Source organism: Convolutriloba macropyga, chromosome 1, assembly GCF_964194025.1.
Source record: "Convolutriloba macropyga chromosome 1, txConMacr16.3, whole genome shotgun sequence".
Taxonomy (NCBI): domain Eukaryota; kingdom Metazoa; phylum Xenacoelomorpha; order Acoela; family Convolutidae; genus Convolutriloba; species Convolutriloba macropyga.
In genome coordinates this window covers 18,540,279-18,555,217 of record NC_134468.1, presented here as the reverse complement: position 1 = coordinate 18,555,217, position 14,939 = coordinate 18,540,279, and the positions used below count along the sequence as shown (strand labels likewise).

General features: G+C 36.3%; 1 protein-coding gene across 2 annotated transcripts in view; it reads left to right on the top strand.

Annotated features, from left to right (window-relative positions):
* Positions 1 to 14,939, top strand: part of LOC142336035 (uncharacterized) — a 45,666-nt gene that overhangs the window by 12,872 nt on the left and 17,855 nt on the right. The window contains exons 4-8 of one of the 2 annotated variants that reach the window (XM_075384524.1): positions 1,051 to 1,197; positions 1,591 to 1,742; positions 7,403 to 7,749; positions 10,310 to 10,458; positions 10,745 to 10,771. In XM_075384524.1, coding sequence (XP_075240639.1) covers positions 1,051 to 1,197; positions 1,591 to 1,742; positions 7,403 to 7,749; positions 10,310 to 10,458; positions 10,745 to 10,771 — 822 coding nt within the window. The remainder of the gene's footprint in view (positions 1 to 1,050; positions 1,198 to 1,590; positions 1,743 to 7,402; positions 7,750 to 10,309; positions 10,459 to 10,744; positions 10,772 to 14,939) is intronic. The other variant, XM_075384533.1, reaches the window with a different exon arrangement.

Sequence of the window (14,939 nt, the reverse complement as noted above, 5' to 3'; positions counted from 1 at the left end):
TTTACTGTTTTTTTAGACTGCCGGTCTACAAATCTATTGCGGCTATTTTCTGGCAATCTGCCAGCTATGTTTTAAATTTTGCAAATATGAAGGTAACTATGGTTTATCTGAATTAATTGGTTGTCTCATCAAATAAAAAATTAGTGTTTGTCAGTTGAAAAGTTTTTTTGGGCATTGATCTATTTTTTGACAATATCTAGAGAAAGGTGTTTTCTTATATAATCTTGAATGTTTTCTCTCCTGATTTACTGTTTTTAGCTAGAAAATATGTTTGAGTGAGCGCGCAATTAGTTCAATTTTCAGATTACAATTAATCCAACGAGCCATAGAGGTATGAGGCGTCGAATGGTGCAAAATTACCATTGCGGAAAGGTTATTTTTTAATTTTTCAAAGCGTGATTACATTTTTTGACAAAAGATGCGCAACAATAATTGGGACAATCACCGCACCTTGAAAGTATGAAAGTATTTTATGGGGACTAGTCAACCGGTGGTTGTTTTAACACGAAAAATAATTTTCAAATATCTGTAATATTGCATCTATTCTAAACGTGTTTACTTGGAGTCGGTACTTGATGTGCGAACGCACATAACCGTTCTTCATCTTTGTAATGCAAGTAATCTTAATTTGAAGTTCTTTGAAATGTTCATATCGTGCTTTTCTGATATTCATTGTTAATATATGATACTATTTTTATTCTGCATTGAAAATAATTATGACAATCACCGAGCGGTTGAGTTTTATTAATGGAGAATTGTTCAAGAGAACTTGTTAGAACATGTATTAGTCCATTTTAAGTTCACATGCGTCTTAAACTGAGTTTTTAAATTTTTATTATACTAAATGCAAGATATCGAGCTGTAATACCTTGGTAAATGATAATTTAGTAGAGTGGTATCAGAGCTAATATTGTACAGTAGTATTTCTTAATAATTTTTTGTTGCAAAAATCACCAATATTTGATAAGCTTTACTGCTTTGCTGACTTATTAAATACAGATATTCTTTGACCGCAGAATTTTAATAGTTATCCCTGTAATGTCTCTTCAGCCCGTGCTGCTGTGGCTCCGACTCTGGGCTCTACTCCTGTGAATAGCAAAGAGCTTATCTCCAAACTTCAAAAACTGTTGGACTTAGCCAGTGAGCTGCACCAGAAGAGTGATTTGGAAAGAAGTCGCGATTCAGTTACCGATATGGGTAAGTGGGTTTGGTTTGCTCAACCGTGCAGTTAAGTATATCTGTACTTTTTGGCTGATTGAAAGTTATCCAATTGTCAAGCACCGAGTAAAGAAAATTTAAAATTTCTCCTGATCGAATACTGGGAACTGCCTGCAAAGATATGAAGGAATGGATGAACAATTTTTTTAAGAAGTCTGAAGTGGTTTAAGTGTACTTTCCCACAGCTCTTTTTGGGAGTTGAACTGAGGTTGAGATTTCAAATGAAAGGTAAGGGGCTTCGACAGGTCTTACAGCAAAGATAAACATTGGCAGCAATGTGGCTTAGCTATGAGAAGGATGGGTCTCATGTATAAAAAGTAAGTTAATTTTATAACGCAACTGCATAGCTGTCAATATCATTCGATGATTTAGAAGGGCCAATAATAGAGGAGGACGCGGCTGAAGTGGAAGAAACTCTAGCACAACTGGGACTGCGCAGGAGATCCACCAACTACTTGGACAACGATGACAGTGAACTGGACGACAATTCTTCAACGCTTTCCTTTAGATCCGTCGAACAAGAGGTTGAGTTTATCCCTTATCCATTACCCTTCACTCTGGCTAAACATGAAGCTAATTTAAGAAAAACTCGAATTGTCCGATAAAAATACAATGAAAGTACATAATACAATTATACTATGAAAATATAATTAATTCTGCTGGTCATGTGCATATTTGCTTGATCGATCTGATTCGTCTGACCGATTTGACCTTTTGCAGAGAACAACGGGTTCAACTGCTAAAGTTGTTGGGTACTTCTGTTTAATTGCTCGCAAACAAATTTGTAGCAATTATATTAGTCCTGTGGAGCAATTATATTAGTCCAGTTTTGGAGTTTCTCTGTTGCAGGAATTTTTGATTGACACTAATGAATCTGTAACTCTTTCCTGTACCGAATTATTAGTTGCTCTTAAACCAAACTTGCGATTTCTTTCGGCTTTTCCCCCTTTTTTCGTTCCCTGCATGTCTTTTTGTTAATATTTCTGCCAGGTGTTGTTTGGGTAAGTGCTTGAGCAAAAGAATTAATCATACTTTTTTACTCATTTTGTTCACGGATTTTGTAGATATTTTGGTTGACTTTGTCCCTCTTTCCCTTGCCCTTTCCTGTGTTGTCTCTTTATGAACTGTTTTTGTTGGTTTCTCTGTTAACTGGTAGTCGTTTAATGAACGAAATTAATCTAGTCATAAGTTATGTCGCCAATATTTGTTTCGGAGTAGCAATTTGTAAAGAAAAATAACAGATTTATCAGCTTTTGTTGTCAGATTTTTCCGTTGTTAATTTTCCTGGTATTATTTTAAAATGAATATTATTTTTAAGCAGGAGGTTCTTTTTTAGGTAGGTTAGGTTTTCAAGATTTCTCAAGTCGAATTGGAGATTGGATTTTGGTTACGTCGAAACAGGAAGTGCGGCGAAAATGTTTGTGGTTTTCGCGCGGGAATTTTTTACACACCGATTTCCAAGTTGAGTGAGAAAACGGTGTTTGAATACATATTCGTTTTCTCTATTGTGATTTTTTTTCAAATGCGACGATTTTACTTTGATTTTTGCCAATTTTAAAATTTCTTCATCGTGTATCAGTTTTTTTCCCAGTAGTTTTCCCAGTCCATTTATTGTCCATTCTTGGAATAGTCTTTTGTGTAGACAATGAGAATAGTGTGTCCATATATTGTGTGTCAGGAGTTGTACTGCTGTTTTTGTTATTGATTGAGACGGTTTTTTGTCCTCGCGTGATAAAGTTTTTAGTGACACGTGACTTACCTCACTCTCAAAAATGACTTCCTCAATCTGAAATTGACTTTTTCGACTAAAATTCAAAAGGAAATTGTCAAGTGAGTGCGTGTCACTCTAATTGAAGGTTAATTGAGAGCAGCAATAAGTTAAACAGATTCTTAATCAAAATATAAGACCTCAGCATTTATTAGACAGAAGCTTCTTTTTTGGTCTGTTTCTTTTAATATCCTTTTGAGACTGCAGATTTACGAAGCTATTTCGGCTATTTTCTGGCTTGCCAGCTATCTTTCTACTTCGAATCCTTTCCGGAATTCTTCGGTTATATTTTTTTACGTCGACATATTCGTTGTGTGATGGATAGTTCTTAGAGTTTGAACCCCGAAGCCAGCCACTCGCTAGTCGTTCTGGAGAAATTTTCCTGACGTTAGTTGGTTATGTTTGTTGAAACCAATCTGATTGCTAGCGTTACATTAATTCGGTATATGGCATATCAGTTACGTCGAGTGCTATGCAGATGTTGTTTATGAGTTTTTACACCGAGTTGTTCTCGAATATCAAGAGGCGCAAATGCTGCTGAGTGATCGATATTCTTTTGATTCAATGCTTTTGGTTTTATTTGAATCTCGCTAGCAATATTTTGCACACATCAATTTTCACACCCAGCTGTTTTAATTGTTAATAAGGTTCCATTTGTACTCTATTGTTCTTTGCCTATGATAATTTTTCAACATGAAGCCACTCCAATTGTGTGTGAGGGTTATGGGTTAGGATTAGGGTGAGGGTTAGTCCTCTGTTTGATCTAAAGGGTCATAATATTGGGTTGTAATAGTCATGCAGACATCACCTTTTTTTAATCAAGTAGATTTTCTGTTTTTAAGTTTTTGCTGTGATCACAATTTTTGCTTTTTCACGACGTCACCACAAAGTACCCTTAGATTTTACTACGGAAGGTTACTACGGAATGTTACTTAATTTTTCTCTGTATTTTCTTCGTCACTCTTTTGATGTTTCTGTGACACTATTAAAATGAGAAAATGTGAACTCTATTGCCATTTTACTTTTGGAGTACGATATTGGTTTGTAATGTTTGTAATTTGGATTATACCTATTTAACCTCCAATTGCAGAAATTAAGCTTTTCTTAAGCGCCAAGTATACGTGAAGATATGCGTGCATCGCTGTTCATTTCCATGCCTTCATTACTTTTCAACTTTTACCTTATATCTGGAGGCCTTTGTTTAACATTGGAAATGAGGCTTAGTGGTATCAAACATGAATTTGTCTGACGAATTATTTTAGCGAATGCGGTGTAAGGTTAAAACGAGGCCGGGCATGGCAAGGAATTATAGAAGGCATTAAATTCTCATCTATGTATGGCTGGGCCGCTGCAACTGATGTTTAGAAGGAATTATAGTGGTACGGTTGATCGGTGTGCTTAGGAGGGAGGTGCGTAGAAACAGCGAGGTTGAGAAAAGTAGGTAGGCAGGCATGCCTGGTGTTAAATGCTCGGTGAGGAAGCAAACTGCGTAGCCTCCTCCACAACCGTTTACCATTCTAGCATTCGTACAATAGTGTGTGCTATGCATTGTGGAAGCTAAGAAAATTAAGCTACACGTACAAGGAGGCAGTTTTATTTCCCTGCACTCGATTTACTTCCTATGACGCAATAAAGCTGTACTTTTCGCTGCGTGTTAGTCTTCCAGGTCAGGTTAGCAGAGCGAAACTGTCGCTATATCAAAATTAGCAAACATCCCCAACGATAATCTTTGTCCCCCTGGTGTTTTATAATTAAATTTCCTGTCGCCTTATTTGGGTTGCGGCCATTATTCCATTTCAAAGTCCTCTCTCACTCGCCTTTGAAGGAAAATTACCTTCAGGAATCGAATTTATCCCACTCTCTTTTTGTATAATGTCTAATTTCAATTTCAAATTTCCCTCTTTATACAATGACGCTGGCATATTTATTGTTTTAGTTACTCGTCGTCGAATTTAATCTTCTGGGTGGGTGTAAAATCTCCCGAGGTTGCACAACATTTGCATATATTAATCAATGAAGCAATGAGGAAAGAAACCCTTATCAGGAGCAGTGGAGTTTGCAATTGGAAGGCTGTTTTAGAACAGTAATATTAAACGGTACATGTAAAGAGAGAGTCTGTCTTGACTGGAGTCTTTTTGTAGAATTTTATTGATTTGGACACTTGATAAGGCGGGAGGCAGTTGTGAGCGTAGATAAATCATTGATCCTCTTATTTAGATTTTACTTCTTTCTCTAATGATGTCTAACCCCAACACCGCATTCGAGTCATAATGTCAAGAGAATTTGCAGACATCAATTTTTCATTCCCCAGGGACATCAATCGATTACAATCAGGCCGAGTTACTAGAAAAATGATGGAATGACTGATTTGATTCTCAGCTTTCGTGCTGATGCAAGACAAAACGTCAATTGAAAATTTTGGATATAATTTTTAGTGGCTTCCATTGTGATGTTCTTGTGACGTTGAGTTATTTTTTGCACTGAAATACACTGCTTATTGTGTCATACTTCTAAGTGAGATCGCTTGATGCTTTGTCTTGTGTCTCAGCATCTCTCCATTGTGTAGTTGGTTTGTATAGACAGTTATAACCCGTTCTTTTTCTGCATAGAAGGTATCCTATGTTTTTACCAAACAATTCTTGCTACTCAAAATAGGTTGCCAAAAACCCACTTATGTAATGTAATATTTGAGGGGTCAAATTATAGCTACGCTACCCCACGAATTTATTAATTATGCCCCCAGTAATAGCATGCATATTTACGGTGATGGGGTGTGGTTATACTGGCCGCTAAGCTCGGGGGCTGCATAAAAGGAAAATCCCTGTGAATAGTCCCTCGTATTCGTGTTGATTACGATTAGTGAAAAGTCAGCATTTTTGGTTTTTGTTCCAATCTGACACCTTATGCTAATGTGTTTTTTTCTGAAATGAGCATAATTTTGACTAGCCAGATGAGACTTACGAGCTTGCTTATGAGTTCCAATTATTAACTCAAGTTCAATTAACTACGTGTTGTTGCACACAGTTGAAATAGTACAAAACGTGGGTCAGAGTATTAGCAGAACTAATTGGCTGCATTTGCTCCCGTACGAATGCGAACCAGAATTCTCAACCGCGTGCCGTGATTGATTGTTCATTTAAAAACCTGGGCCAGCGTACGGTTTGCTAATTAGTACTGGGATCGGAAAAACATGGACTTTGATTAATTGTTTTTGAAATTTAAATTAATGAGTTGCAGAATAATGGAATTCTTGTTATTTGTGGGCGTATAGAATTTTTTTGTTTTCAATTGTTTAATGTGTGTGACTGACTGCTGTTTGTTACAAAAAAGACATAGCAATCCATAATTATGTCTGCCAATTTGTCCCTGTCGGTCTTGCTTTCCTCCTCCGCACCGCAATTGCCGACTGATGTTAAGTTTGAATGTGCCCCTACCCTTTAAAGCACTGAGCGCTGCTTGCATTGAGACTATTATCAATTCTGTCCTGCTTTTTTCCCTTTTTCTTTGTAAGGATGCAATGTTGATACATGTGACAGAGGGTAATAGCAAATTTTAATTCCAAGGCGGCAGGAAAATGGTATTTTAATACCGCAATCAGAGAAGGCATACACATACCTACGTATGTGAGAGTGTGTGATGCATATGCTTATGTTGCTCTGTGCGTAGGGGACGGATGCGGTGTACGCGCTAGACTGGGGAGGAATTTTGTGCAATTTAGATTTTAATAATCTGTTCCTATGACCTTTTCGATGCTACTTCTCTTATCTTACTCTCCTCCTCTTCCGAAGGTATACCACAACCACCATTGTCACCAACCTTGCCTGCCATACTCGTCACAATGGCAACGATAATTTTATCCATCTACAGATTATACATATATTCTTATATATGCTCACTTTTAATTATTTCCCCCTTCCATTATTAGCGCAACTTTTACTTTTTATTTCTTTGGTGCTTTTTAACTTATTGTCTTCTGTCTTTTATTTATGTGCGGTAGTGAGGACGCTTCTCTGATCACTCCAAAACTTGCGTTTTTACTTCGTTTTTTTAACTTGTGACTTCGCTTGGGTGACTTGCTGGTATATGTAGGCAGAGACCTTCTTAAACAGCTCAAGTTGCACACTAAAGAGGTCAACAGTTTGCACCTACTTTACAGTTTTGCGTTGTTTCAATGGTGAAATTATTTGCCGATGAAGGAAAATTTGGCCAATTCGTATAAGCTCATTTATTTTGCGACAATTGTGCAAAATTTGTTACTAGTTTCTATATTTACCAGTCGGAAAAAGTGAAGATAAATGTTATTTACAAAAATCTTCATCTATTGAATTTACTTGTAAAGCTTCTAAGGAAAAGAAAGTGATACGTGTAATCGATACAATAATGGGCAATACTGTCATCAGGCTTGAACGTTTACAGTTCCCTTCAACTTCATTTGCGTCGGACACGGCTGCAAAACTGCCATCTCAACTCATCAGCAAATTCCCATTCATAAACCCCAATGTTAACACACCTGGCGGTGGCGGTACTGGAGGGGGTGTTACCCCAGATGCCAGCTCCCTTCTGCCGAATGGAACACCTGTGGGTATGGGTGGAGCATCCGGAGAGCATCCCAATCGGATGAGTAGTTCACCCAAGCCATTCCCACAATATGGAAGTGGGAGTGTTGGTGCAGGTAGTAACATCACTAATCGCTCCAGCGGTGCTTCTTCAATGTCAGTTGTAGATGACAGCTTCAGCTATCACTCAGCCAGTGTCTCTGGGAGGTAAACTATTACAGCTATTTATGAGTTAGATTTAATTTTCATTTCTATTTTTTTTTCAAATTTTAAAATTTGATTTTAATGTGATACCCATTATTTGTTATAATTTTTTGATCCATGGTTTTTTCATCAAAGCAGCTATAATCATTCTCTAAAATGCAAAAAATAGTCCTTAAAATTATATATGGTAACAAAGGAGGTCAGCATCAGATGCTTTCACCAGAGCAATATACATTCAATGTATAATCACTATTGATACGAGTTAGTAAAGTTTAGTTTGTCAGCTGCAGTGTATGGAACACCGTCTGACTCCCTGAATTACCGATACCATAGAAAGACTGCGTCGAGTAGAACACGTAATACGACGATAAGACTTTGCCGTGTACAAAGTTGACATTAAATACGAGAAAAGTGCTCTAAGAGACCGGTGAACTAAGCCTATGAACTACTTGATACAAAAGCGCAAAAGACCCTTAAGCTTCAAAGGCCTTAATTGAGCTTCCATCATCAGAACTTTGATCCAAAATTGGAAATCCTATTGTTTCTACATGGGTACTCTACATTAAGGCCCATGGCCTACATGAGGGTCCCTCTGGTGCAACTTTTTTATAGCATACTTTCATGCAATAAAGCAGTTTGTATGATGAATAGCCGCCCTCATCTTCTCAGCAGGCTATTATAGCGCTCCTATTTTTACGACTCGAAGAGGAGTATTGGAGAAGTCCTTTTTTATTCAATTTTATTGGAGTGATTTTGGCGCGGAACAAAAGTGAAGAGCGGAGCGAAAAGAGACTGGTTTCTGTTCATACCGCTGTTTTTGAGAGAGCGAGAAATTGATGTGTGAAAAAATTTTCTCTAAGCGAGCGAAATTTTTTTTGTTCACGTGCGGCATTTTAAAGCAGTTTTTTTCATTTATTTTGGTAAAGAGGCTTGGTTATAATTTTGTTTTAATTTTAGGCTGGTTTCGGTAGTGGTTTGAAGGTTTCTGGCAATTAATACGAATTTTATGTCGGAGGTTTTTAATGTATTTTGCTGATTTTCGGGCTAATTTTTGCGTTTTTTTTTACGATTATTTTGTTTTACTGGCTCAAATGGGTATTGAAGAAACCCCTTCTACTTGAGAAAATTTATAATAACAGGTTGCAACAATTGGTTGCAGTTCTGTGGGTAAGAATCATTTTCTTCTTGAGAAATATGACAAAAAAATTGTGAAAATTGGAACTATTTTTCTGAATTTTTTGCAGTTTTTCGTTTTTTTTCTGTGTTTAGCTAAGTTTCTTTGCCTATTATGACTTGCCTATTGTTTTGCGAGCATCTGGTTACCCTATTGGCTGAAGGAAATTTTTCTTTGGATTTATATGTTTTTGAAATAAAAAATTTAGTAACTTCTTCCAGTTTTTTCAGTAAAAGTTGTTTTTAAGAGCTTTTTTTCATAATTTAGCCTGAAGTATTTTTTTCAAAATTCACATAAGGGGTTTTTTTAAGTACTAGTTGTTTTGATGAAGTTATTTTGGCAGAGATAGTTTTTTCGGGATCTCAATTTATAACAAAATTTGATCAGATTTTTTATCATATTTTAACAGATTTGATTTTATTGTTTTTACTTTTTTGTTTCATGACTTTGTTTCAAGATAATCATAAATTAGTAAAGGCACGTTTTATTTGATGAGTAGTTGCATGGCGTTTCAATGGATTTTCACTTCGAGTCGTTTCCGGAATTTTTCCGGCTATGTTTTTTTTTTACTTCGTCGAACAAAAAAATGTTTCGCTTTACCTCATTTTGCCGCTTTTTCAACATTTTGCGTGAAATCTTTGACTTCTCTAGGCTAGTTTTCTCTTCTGTCATTCTGGTAAAATTGATTTTGAACATCAGTTGCTCACCAAAGCAATTCAAAATGAACAGAGTCAGTAAAAAAAATTGAAGTCAGAAATAGAAACGGGATAAACCCATAAAGCCCAATTTTAGATGCCCGCTATTTGAACGTCGTTCCAATAAGTATTAGTTACCATCTCTTATGCTTATTGGTATTGATAGTAGCCCCTGTAGCCTCTCTCTATGAAACAGAAGTATGTTCAACTACAAAATGCCATCAAAATAAATCGGACTTAAAAAATGATTTTGTACAAAAATCCTTTTTTTTTCAATATATATTTTTTCAACCCCAATCATGCCTATTGGAATCAACGGCGGCTATTTTCCGGCAACCTGCCGGGTATGTTTATATTGTACTTCTTATTCAATAGTATTGTCAAATGCATCAGAAAATAAACTCTTTCCTTTCTTTTTTTCTTTCTTTCTTTCTGCCTTTCTTTGTTTCTTTCTTTCTTTCTTTGACATGTAAATCATTTAGCTTTGTACCTCGAAAGTGACATATACATTTGCGTATTTGACGTATATGACTTATACATTTGCGTGTTGACTAAATTTAATTGCAAACAAATATGTCTTTTTCGTTTTACTCCTGCGTTCGAACAATATGGCGTCGTTGAACTTCGCAGAGACGGCCTTGTCAGCTCAAACGGTAACTGAAGCTGTGTTCTAGCTTCGTTGTTTTGTTTAAAGGCTGTCAAGTGAGGACAACGAGAGATTTGGTGGTGGACATGAGAGTGTGAATGGAGGTGTACAAGGAGTGAGTAACAGGACCAGTCTCATCAGCCACCCTAGTTCAGATCCATCTGTCAACACCACTATGACATACCAGACCGCCCAAGGTAACATCAACATAATTGGACTTAAAGTAATCTTAAAATTAAAAATCTTTTGCAGTTGTCCTGACGACACGCAACATAATGCTACAAAAATCAAACCTTTGCAGATTTCTGGATATTCATATCCTAATTATCTTACCATGATTCGTTTTTTTAACAATAGACCTGATTAGCGCCCTCTTCATCAAAGAAAGCGATCAAAGCATTTGGCTTTCTTTTCCTTCTGTTTGAAACAGTGTTCAAGAAAGTTTGCATCTATTGGTGCTCAAGTTGGTGTTTTGAATTTAAGGAGTTGACTATGACGACGATGAAGACTGTAAGTTGACCTGTAATCCTGCTGATCACTGTTTGGGCTGTCTTCCCTTTTTTTTCAAGGGCTGGCTAACTCAATTTCCTGCCTATTTCTTTTACTTGAAAGCTAACAAACGTATTCAGCAAATCATATTGCGTATCATGTCCTATTTGGTTATCATCTCTTGTGGTTTTGGGCTCTATTGCTGTAACTTGATTGCTAATTAAGTTTGGCAATAAAAGGTGACGGCTAGATTTATAGGATGCTGAATTCTCATTGATTTTAGGTCATTGCGGATAGTGATAAAATGCTTTCAAACTGCCCTTTCAAAAAATTCATTTGATGTTTTTTGCTCTCAAATTTTGGCGTCAGCCAAAATTTATTTGAAGAGATGCTATAAAGCGCTGCAGCACTATCCAAGCGGAACTTCATGAACTTAGCAATGTCTTCAAAATTTGATCAAATTTAGGCAATGTTGACTAAAGTTAATGTTTCAGATCCAACGGCTTCTTAACAATTAACGTAAATCAATTCCAAAATTTTTAAGTGAGAAAACAGCATGTTGCTATCAGAAGGCGTTTCCTCCAAAACCTGCCAAAAATGTGATAACGTTTAACTATTGCCGAGTTTTACATATTAATGTGAATTCCTAACTATTTTGATGTATTTATCCCAATAATCTGAGAGACTTCTGATTCTACTTTTCGGGTAATCGAACGGTAGTCCTTCGTAAGGCACACATTTTGGGGCTTAAAATTTCTTGATACCGCTTTTCAATCAAGGCCAGAAAAATATGATCAGTTGTTTTTTTTTACCGTTTTGCAATTCAATTACTCTTATTAATTGCTCCGGAACGAAGTTTGGAGCAATCATTGTGAACACGTGTGTCTTCTTATGCAAAATTTTTGCTTGACCACTTTGTTCTAGAACATTCTTTCGATTTCATTTCTCGAGTAACTTTTGAATCTTGACTTTTTTATTTTTGCGTGACCTCATTTGCTGTTATTCGAAATAACGTCTGTTGCTAAAAGGAAATCGATTGCAAGATCAGCAATCACACAACACTCTGATAGCCGAGTGTGAAAGGCTGCCGTCTCTAAATCACCTCCTTGGCCAAATTTTTTGCATACATAAAAATCATCTCAGTTAATGTCTGCTCTTAATTAAGAGCAATTTTTCGTTAGTGTGTTTGTGTTCTTTGTTCATAGCCGTCGTTAGCATCTCAGCGGGCTTTTATTAAACACTTTTTTACAATTCAAAGAATAATTGATTCGTTGTCTTTTTTACAACTCGAAGAGTATTGGTTTTCTTTGCCAGTTCAAATGTTTTGCCTTTGATTGTTTGAATTTCAATAAAAAGCTGATTTTTTATTGCAATTCCGCAATGAAATGTTGGTTCATAAATACAGTGAATTTGTTTCTTCGCGCGTAATTAAAAACATTATTTCGCTCTGCTTTTATCGATTCAGTTTTATGAGTTTATTAAGGCGTTGCGAATAATCTACGGGAGATAATCTTAAAAAATTGTTTCAATCTGATGAAATTCTAGGGGCTATGTTTTGTTAAGTAATTTTTTGTTTTTGATTTTGAATCATAGACTATTATTTTTTTTAATTTTTCTTGTTTCAATGATCTAGACGCTAAAATTTTCTCTTTTCGACACGCGTTTAAGTATCAAAAAACGTTGTTGATAGTGGTTTTTCTGCAAAATCTTGGTTTTCACTTCAATCGAGTTTACTTTGGTTCTAATGTTTGTTTTTTGCTATGCCCTTCATTTCTTGTTCAACTAAATTATGAAGGTTTAAATTAGTTCAGTTTGTTTTTTCTCCGTTTTTGCTGGTTTGATAGCTTACTCGGAAATCTTTGACACTTCGAGTCGCTTCTTCTTTGGCTATTTGTTTGAAGATCTTTTCTCAGTCACGCCGGAGTAGGAGAAGGAGCGAAAAGCAAGTAGTTTTAGGGGGTAAAATTTGTTCAAACTGCTTTTGAAAGGGATTGAGAAAAGAGCGTTTCTGGAGGAATGTTTAATTGCTCTTGAACGAAGTTCATAGCAATTATTGTAAACGTGCGTGTCTGTTTTTATGCAAGTCTTTCGCTTGACAATTTTGCGCTTTTCTTCTAGAACATTCTTTGACTTCTCAATTGACTTTTTCACGCTTTCGTTCTTCCTTTTTGAGTGATCTCTATTGCTCTCACCCCGAAGTTAAGCTTGTTGCTAATATAAGTTGGTTGCAGCAAAGCAAGAATAAGGTTCTGATGGAGCAGTTGGAAGTGCTTGGGGTCACGGTTCGGGAGGTCAATGGTTCGAATCGCTGGCGGGGACAGGATTTTGTGCACCCATAAAGAAAAATTGATCTAGGCTACAGCCCCTGAATTAACAGCCACAGCCTCTCCTGTCGTTCAAGAGCAATTTTTCCGTTTTGAAATGTGCCAAATGTTAACTAATAGTGCATTATTTGATTTTTGAATTCAGCAAAGGTCAACTAGCGGTTTATATGGTTTAGACAATATTTTTCTGCATAACGTAGTGAATTTTTCTTTCGCACTTTATGCGGTTTTGTTGTTCTTGCTCTTAGTGTGATTAGTCACTGGTCTGCATAATTGAATCTATTTAACGGTTTAATTTCACATTTAACGTTTTTAATGACTTTGAGTCTACCTCTTAAAACAATTATTGGTCATTTTTATTAGTTCTGCCCTTTGATTTTTTGTCCTATCGCTGAGTTGGTTAAGGGCGCATATGATTTGCCCTCTGATAACTCTAAAGCGTTTTCGTTAGATATGAATTGCAACTGTTAAAAAGCGGATTTGTTGAAGCTTTTTAACAGTTGAATTCATATCTAATGACTTTGAGACTACCTTTTCAGAACATGTCGCTATTTTTTTTAATTTTTCCTATTTCATAGTTCGTGTTGCCCTATTTTAAATGAATTTTATCCAAATATAAACACTTTCACGCTTTTTGTTTCCAATAGGTTTGTGTGTCTTCTGCAATTTTTCGATTGACCAATTTTTCATCTGACCCTCTTCACTTTTTGTCCTCAAAAACAAAATAAGAAGGTAGTGGATGGCATTAAGTGCTCTGAAAGCTTTTCGGCTTACTAGAGCCCTAAGCCTTACTATACTCTAAGTGATCGATTCACCATAACTGCTTTGAGAAATACTTAGTGTGAGGGGCGGTTATTAATCTTATAACTTTGACCCCGTCAGTCCCCCACTAAACCGCTCAACACCCCTCCCGTCCCTCCTCCTCAAGCCGGTGATTTGAAACACCACGTCCCGCGCTTTAACTTCTTCGATCCATTAACACCAATACATTTTTAATACATTAATTCCAAAAATATCATTAATTTTTATGCTAGTTCCGTTGTTTCGCCTTAAATTCGCGATAACTTTTTTTGTTTAGCTCTTAGTCTCTTAAATTCTCTTAGTCTGCTGGTCACGTAACTGATTTTCAGGGTGTCCATTCAATTTTGGAGTTTATTTCAGATCTTGCCCTGCTATGTTTTTTATTCGTTCTACATGAGAATTTCATCTTTACTCTCTGACTGACCTCAGTCGCTCCTTCAACTGAATAGTATTTAGAATTCTTTGAGTAAATTGGGTGACTACTCCCATTGTCGAAAAGCGATAAGAAAAGAATGGATAAACCAACAAAGCCCAGGCATTGAGATCTAATGTTTGCTTTAAGTTATCAAAGTTCCTTAGAGTATACTGCTAACTGCTATCACTATTTAAGAGCCGCAAAGCGATAGCTGAGGCTATTATTGGCCTTCTCCTGGTCGAAAAGATTTTTGTTACAACTATGACGTCACAATCACTTTAAATCTGCTTTTTCATTCATTCATGCAATTTCAACTGAATTGCGTGCGTGTCGTCATCACGTGACATACCTCACTCTCAAAAATGGTTTCCTCAATCTGAAATAGACTTTTCTTTATTTTAATTCAAAGAGATAATGTCAAGTGAGTGCGTGCCACTCTATTTGAAAGCCATTTGAGAGCAGCTAATAGAGGCAGCAATAAGTTAAATAGATTATTAATCAAAATATAACCTCTCAGCTTTTAATAGAAACAAGTGTCTTTTCTGGCCTGTTTCTTTTGCTATCTTTTTTAGACTGCAGATCAATAAAGCTATTGCGGCTATTTTCTGGCAATATGCCAGCTATATTTTTTATTTTCCTCCAATCTAAG